A 7,474-nucleotide genomic window follows, 5' to 3' on the forward strand; every position below is an offset into this window, starting at 1 on the left:
CTTCGTCATCGCGCTTATTACATTTTAAGCCTGGAATTGGGATGATCGTGCGTGTTTTTGACTGACACATATGGCCATATTTAAAAAAATTCAGGTCGAATGTTTTAAAATCGAAAAGGGGCTTCACTCAAACCAGAGGCCAACTTCCGTGTACGCGGGGTACCCCTTCAAAACACTTCCCATGATCCTCCTCTATCACCTTTGATCTTTTGATTCACGATTTCCAAGATGGCGCTTTTCGAGTGTTGTTCGAAACAGTTTGTCAAAGATACAGGACGATCAACCCTGCATCCGATCGTGGATTTAAACTCTTCTTCTTGCTGTGATGTCCTTTGCGTCGTGGTAAAAAAGAGGAGCCGATGGTGCTGGAAAAAAACTAAGTACCTGCCCACTCAGTTTAGTTTGAACGAGATCATGACAAAGGTGAGCTGCCATTTCGTGTTCCATGTCATGATCTTTGAATATCAGTAAAAACTGTCGTAAATGAAAATTAATATTGCCGCAAGATGAAAGGCTTCACATGTTTTAGTAATTTATTTGTTTACATTTTAAGATTTTATCCATTGAGCATCAACTGTACTGAACCCGCCTTTTCGGGAAAAAGGCTGCTATTGTCCATGTAGGTCTCTCCGAAGAGGGGTATTACAACTTTTAAAAACCGTTCTAGAATTTTGAATCGCTTTTTCACTCAATCGTTATACAGCACCTTATTTAAGGAAAACCTCTCTGTTTTACTTCCTATTTTTGGGACGATGAAGGTAAAGTCTTTTTTGTATACCCACCCACCCATCAAGCCCATAGTTAATTGAGTGGAATGGTTATGAAACCCGTCAGACTCCTTTGTTATATGTTTTTGTGGACCTGAAAGTGCACAACGTTCAAAAGAATTCCTATCATTTTGATTGTATTGACCAATAAAAACATTGCATTAATTTATTCCCTAACAATTTGCCAACAGAAAACAAAGGATTGTGCACTTTCAGGGTGCTTCCAACATAAACTGCAGCACTATTGTTTTTATCATTGATGTTTGCCGCTTTTCATAACCAGTCTCCTCTAATAACTATGTCAAGCCCAAAGATTTTATAACATGAGAAGCCATCAATTTTTAGTCAAGATTTTGAGTATTCTGTTGAATTTCCCTTGATTCTCATGAAGATTAAAGGTCATCTGTTTGCAGTGTGTGCATTTGTCAGAATGACTGAAAAAATAGGATGTAATATGTCTCAGCGGGTTTTGCCATAGGCTGTAGCCACGCATGGTCCTTATCTTCTCAAAATTTGTAATTACCATTCAAATTTTGTTGGTTGTTGGTCTTGTAATCACAGTGTTGTCGGAATGAGAAATAATATTGTTTATTCTTTGCCCTGTGTAATGCCTCTTCTATTCAGACCGGGAAGGGGGGGTACTTCCATATATGGGCTAGATAAACACCCCTATTTGAAATTTATGGGAATACCCCCTCCCCCCTATACCCAACCCCCTGTAATTTGCACTCTCGGCCCTTTGACTTTAGTGTCCATAAAAAGGGTTTTGGGGTAACCCAGCTGGATTTCCGTAAGCCCCATATTTTTCTTATTTTCTTTTTTTAGCCAGTTGACATCAGTGGCAATGTTAACAAGTCAGTTTTCATAAAGAAATACAAGAACGAACCAAAATTCCATGTTCATGGCAAACTGGGAGCAAAAATTGCTCAGGAATTTGGAATTGATGTATCAGCAACAGATCAGTTTACAGTTAGTATGGATGTCGGGACTGTCATCAAGAAAGAAGTTGGGTGGGGTGAACTAAGCCAAGCACTTGTAGGGAAAACACTGAATTTGGAACACGACTTTGTGCAAGATATAATTGACAAGTCGAGGCGGAGTCTTTGTGTTGTTTATGAAGCTGTTACAACTGGTAGTGATGCGGATGTTGACTCAGATTCAACTAGAGAAGGTACTAACAGTTTTCTCACTTGAAACAAAATAATAATAATATAAGAACATAGCCATCCAAAGTTGATTTTAAATATTTCTCATACTGCAATAGTTTACAGTTATTGTAAATAATTATTACAGTATTAGAGATACCTGGCCTGCGAGATTGCACAAGTTAACCAGTGCACAGGTTAGAGAGGTAACAAAAATCATTCGATGGGTTATGGAAAGCACAGACAACCCAAGCCCCAACTATTATTCTGTGGATGAAGTACCTAATCATTGGTTAATATTTGGTTAAGTAGGAAAGTATTATCTAACATCCAAAAGAGTTTCTAAGAAAATATAACTATTGATTTAAAAATTTGATTGAAAAAATATCTTGTATAATGACACCAAAAGATGCTCTCCATAACTGATATTACCTGTGTCATTTCAGGTGATGCAAACATAACTGGAGGCAAACCAACGTTCTCCATTTACCTGGGCGGGGCAGTCCAGGCGACACACCATCGCTCTTATGAATTGCCTAGTAACACCATTCTGGGGTATGCCTGCTATGAAATGACTTATGACTCAGCTATGGGTACATTTGAACTCGTGTTACCTGACGAAAAAGATGCAGGGCAGGTCGAAAGCAATGGAAAGCGTTATCATGTGTTTGATGAACCTGATGGACAGAATGGTAAGTTATCAGTATTTCTGACATTGTGGATACTTTAGAAATGCAGTTTAACCTCCTGTAAGCCACCACCCAGTTGCCCTGGATCATTATACGCATCTGCAAACTGCCCACCTACCCCTCCCCTAAGACAACATTAACACTTACTTCTCACTTAGGGCAAAACTTTGGCTTAGGGGAGGGGTAGGTGGACAGTTTCTGAAAAATGTATAATGATCCGTTGTACTGAAGGCTAGGGACTTACAGAAAAGAACAACCAAAAACTTCACAGGGTAAAGTTCCCATGGCAGGCAATTTCGTCATGCTAGCCACGACCTTCCTTACAAGGCTTCCAGGTACTCATCACCTACTGACAGAAAACAAGAAGTTTGTTTGTATTACAGTTGACACAATTACCAATAAGACCATACCAAAGGCTGCAAGACTATGAACAATACCCAATCTTCAACACCAAGAAACATGTAAAAAGGGAGGGAAGTGTTGGGTGGGAAAGTTGACCCTCTTACAGACTCAAAGCAGGCTAAATTCAGAGGATTAGTCTTTTTCCAGTTCCCTGTAGAATATTTTTTTCAGGTCATCTTTTTTGTTATTTCAGATAAAGCCCTATCCTCAGTGTTTGATGAACTTTTCAAGTCCCCCCTGTGTACACAGATCATTGGTCTTTACAGGAAGGTACTAGCATACCCAGCCGCGGTTGCACCTCTCAGAGACTTGGTCAGTAAATAAACATTGTTAATGTCTTCACTTTTAAATTTCCAAGAGGGTCCAAATTTAACTGAGGTCAAGAAAGAGGTCATTGAATGGTTACAAACTAGATTGAATGGAAATGGAAACTGTACATTACAACACCAACACTAACTTGTGCACTGAAGAGGTCCTGGAAAATAGTAATATTAGTGCTTCAAAGTATATATTGTTAATTAGCCTGGGTTGCAAGCATTTCTGCTCCAGTTTTGCGCCAAAAATGGAGCCAGAGCAAAAACGTTGTTCCAGTGTTCATGCATTGACTTGAGCAGAAACACTTGCCACACAGGCTAGTTGTTAATTTGGAATTTTAGTAGAGCAGAGTTTAATTTCAGATTTCTTTTTTTTTCTCTGATTTATGATAAAATATTGAAAAAACAGGAAAGAGAGGAGCAAACTTTACCAGACTTCGATTTTAGATTGCAACAGTATAGGTACCTTACCTTAAGAATCTGTAAAAGTAAATTCATTTTATCTCATAAATGATTATCTTTTTATTAAAATTCAATTAAACAGTTAGAGGAAACACTGTCATCATCTCAGACAAAACATCCCATTGTGCTTAATCTCGCTGATTTTAAGAACAGTGTGGGTGAAGGCTATGAAAGTTGCAAGGATCTTCTGCTTACGATAGGATTCAATCTGGGAGAAACTGCAGATGGCAGAATTACTTTCCCTGTGGAAGGTGCAGTTGGAGTGTTACATTGTTGTACTGCCCTGGCTGAGGCTCTTGTAGGTGAGTCCTGACAAATCTGTATCAGTTCTTCAATGAGTCTGTAGTATTTAATTCTGAGCTGGGAATCATCAAGGCTGTGCTCAAAGAAAAACAGAAGAGAGTCCTTTGCTATGAACCTGTGAAATCCAGGGTGCCCAACATATTGATTTTTATGAAAAAAATAATTAGGTTTGCTAGTTGGCTAAGAGCAAAAGACAGAATCCAGGGACTGCTAGGCTCTGCTAGAGCAGAGCCCTGTTAAACAAAAATATTATTGCCAAAGGTATTAAGCTCATATTCTTAGAACCCTCAGACTTTCAGAACAGTTGGGTACCGGATTAATTCCCAGCCAGACCAATTCTCAGGGCGTTGAAATAATGGAGAAGGTGATGGCTTTGTTTCACATCTGCAGCGGGGTAACTTTCTTCTTAGATGAGGATGAAAATCTGTAGGCCCTGTCCCTCTGGTTTCACTGATCTGTCTCTTGTGAGATGGAGCCACAAGGGACGTAACATCCTTTAGCAGTGACCACCGAAAGTGTCTTCCTCCAGGTAACACTCATATTGAACCCCAGTTTGGTCAGGAAAAGCATAACAGAACTGGCCTCACTATGCCTCACTATGCCTAAATCCCAGGGGGCGGGGGTACTGCCATATATGGGCTATATAGGTATGTGCCGCTGTGAAGGGTATGGTTTTCAAGTAGTTTACTTTAGGATAGGGTATATAAATCAAAGTGTTTGGGTCTAGAATAGGGTATCATTTTTCAGGAAACTGATCAGTTGGTTGAAGATTTTATCTAGACTAGGGATTGTGGTATAAGGTTTTGTTTTGGCTAGACTGTGCTAGTAACCTCAGTAGTTTCTGGAAAACAGCTACTCTAGGATAGGGGGGATTTGGGGAGTTTACTCTAGTATAGGGTAGCAAAATTCAGCTGAATTAGCTCTGGTATAGGTTAAGGGTCCCAGGGTCCCAGCAGCACATCCCCACCCAGAAATTCCTAAAGTAACCCCCCCCCCCCCCCCCTCCAGGGCCTAAATGTGGTTAAAAATTTGGTTCCAAAACCAAAAGCTAAATTCGTATCTGTTTGATTTCCTAACAGAGTTGTCAGTACCTCAATGTCAAGAATTAAAAGAACTTACTTCGCAGCACAAGGAACCACTCTTGTATCTGGTATGTTAAATAATGTCTGTTGCATTTACTGGTACTTACTCTGTCACTACTCAATCATGCTCTTGTTTGTAGTCACTTGTATGATTACAGACTGAATTAGACTCCACTCACTGCAATTTTCAAATTTTTATCCACAGAAATGTTTTCAAAAGAAGCAATTTTTTAAACATTTGGCTATCAAAAATTGCCATAAAATTTTGCTTAAAAACATTTTAAGATTTCAATTTTAACGAAACGTTAAATAACATGATAAAGTTTTGACATCCTCGAACGTCATTATCAAGTCAAAAGAAAAAAGAGTATGAACATTCCATAAGTACAAAGAACAATAGATCACTGAAAAGAAAAGTAGCATAGCAAAATATGTTACAAGTGAAACAAAACGTTTTGCACTAATGCAGTCACTCTGACTGGGCCTAAATTCTTTGATGCATAACATCTGGTAAATGAAGCAGTCAAATTTCTGTGGCACTTCTTTAGAATGCAAAATTAACCCTCAATCAGAAGATTTTTGTCACTGCAAGCTTCTAAAAAATGTTCACCAATTGCTGAAAATTAAATCAGCAATGTGCTGATGTAGGTGTCGCGCTGTGTAGCGAACGTGATCTGCATCACACAGGTCACATGAAATTAATTTATAAAAATCACAAAAATTTTTTCTCATTTTTATAGCTGAAGAATACAATGTATGGAAAGACTACCTCAGCTGATGACCCACTATTCCAGAGAACCTGGACACATTCAAGCAATCCAGCAAAGGAATTCTTACTCACGCTAGGCTTTGACCAGGTGATAGAGGGTAACAGGAAGGAATTGTGTTTAAAATGGGATTTTGAACACATAACTTCTCTTGAGGATGTTTATGTTGCTGTGTTTGTTTTATGCACTAAATAACTGCTAAAAAGGTGATTATATTGTTGTTGTAAATAAAGTAGGTGCTGTACGGTACAACCTGAACATAGGATAAAATTAATGACTCTTTTTATGAATTGGCAGGTACAAAACACAGCTGGTCACTGCTCTTTTGATGAATAAGTTAGATAAGCAGTTTCCCCCTTAATTTAAGCTAAAGCTCTATTTAGGATTGTTGTTAGGGCTAGGAGACAATTTAAGTGTTGTTTATTTTCACGGTGACTTGTACTTTAACCTGCACTTGTGAGTTTTGTACCTGCGGTTTATGAACCGAAGAGCCTCAAGGACTGCCATGATGCCACACTAATTGCCTTGTAATATTATAAGAATGTAGTTACCCTCTTGACCCTGTACCCCTGTTAACTCGTTAACTACAAAAAGAATGACCAAGGTCAAAAGTCAACAAAATGTTCACTTTTCATTTTGTAAAATGTTGACAAACAAATCATACCATGCAAAAGTGCTGCCAAAGAGATTTTGTTTAAATGGTCACACCAAGGAAATACAAATGCAAGAGACAATCACCAGATTTTAGATCTCCATAGGGTAGTAACTCTGGGTTATGTGCTTAATATATAGATTAGGGTATAAAGTTTTTAAAAATTTATTGAGATGGTCAATATCACAAATGAACAGATGATAAACAACAAGAATGTTTTTTTTTGCTAACCATCAACAGGTTATTATTTGAAAGTCTATATTATTCATATAAAACTTGCCCTTCCGTGTTGTCTAGGAGGTACATGTATGTAAGGATTACAATAGCTTAAATACCTTTGGTGTCCCTTAGTACAAACATAGTACTGGCTAAGTTTTTTATGGCATTTCATTTAAGTAACTGAAAGTGAATGTTCTTTCTGGTTCACTGGCTGCCCAAAGAGTTTTAAAGAAAATATTTGGCTTTAAAGTCTGTGAGATGAAAAAGAACTTAATAAGACAAAAATTATTACTCAAGATCTTTTTCTTTCCTTCCATGAGGACGAATTCACAGACATATGGGCTTCCAAAAAGACAAAACAAAGCTTTTTCCTTCAATTTATTTCATTTGACCAAACCGTGAGTACACTTTAAAAGGTGTAACAGTCTAAGATAATTATAACTCATAAAATTTATACAAGGAGCTTGTTTATTAAACAAAGATTATAGTACATAAAATTTTGTCGCAGTAAAGTGCTGGAACAACGTGAAAATATTTCATGAACATTTTTTCTTATGATAATAATAACACTTCAGTCATATTACTTTTTCTACTTTTAATTTTCTCTGAAACTATTAACTTTAAATTTAACAGTGTCAAATAATTCAGCTAGTTAGGAAAGTCCCAAGAAAG

The 7,474-nt window shown here is 37.7% G+C and overlaps 1 protein-coding gene across 1 annotated transcript; it reads left to right on the forward strand.

Annotated features, from left to right (window-relative positions):
• Positions 1-214: 214 nt before the first annotated feature.
• On the forward strand, positions 215-7,022 carry LOC140924566 (gasdermin-E-like). Its single transcript, XM_073374589.1, has 7 exons — positions 215-423; positions 1,593-1,938; positions 2,359-2,604; positions 3,197-3,315; positions 3,862-4,081; positions 5,162-5,232; positions 5,905-7,022. Exons 1-7 carry the CDS (start codon positions 229-231, stop codon positions 6,124-6,126), a joined length of 1,419 nt encoding a protein of 472 aa, XP_073230690.1. The 5' UTR covers positions 215-228; the 3' UTR covers positions 6,127-7,022.
• Positions 7,023-7,474: the final 452 nt, after the last annotated feature.

The sequence above is a fragment of the Porites lutea genome, chromosome 14 (genome assembly GCF_958299795.1).
Source record: "Porites lutea chromosome 14, jaPorLute2.1, whole genome shotgun sequence".
NCBI lineage: Eukaryota > Metazoa > Cnidaria > Anthozoa > Scleractinia > Poritidae > Porites > Porites lutea.

What these genes read in the sequence shown, in the direction of transcription:
- LOC140924566 (XM_073374589.1), top strand. Translation starts at nt 229, where the DNA reads ATGGCGCTTTTCGAGTGTTGTTCGAAACAGTTTGTCAAAGATACAGGA. An exon ending in TGAACGAGATCATGACAAAG is followed by an intron (nt 424 to 1,592) that starts GTGAGCTGCCAT and finishes TTCTTTTTTTAG; the next exon opens with CCAGTTGACATCAGTGGCAA. An exon ending in CCTGGCTGAGGCTCTTGTAG is followed by an intron (nt 4,082 to 5,161) that starts GTGAGTCCTGAC and finishes ATTTCCTAACAG; the next exon opens with AGTTGTCAGTACCTCAATGT.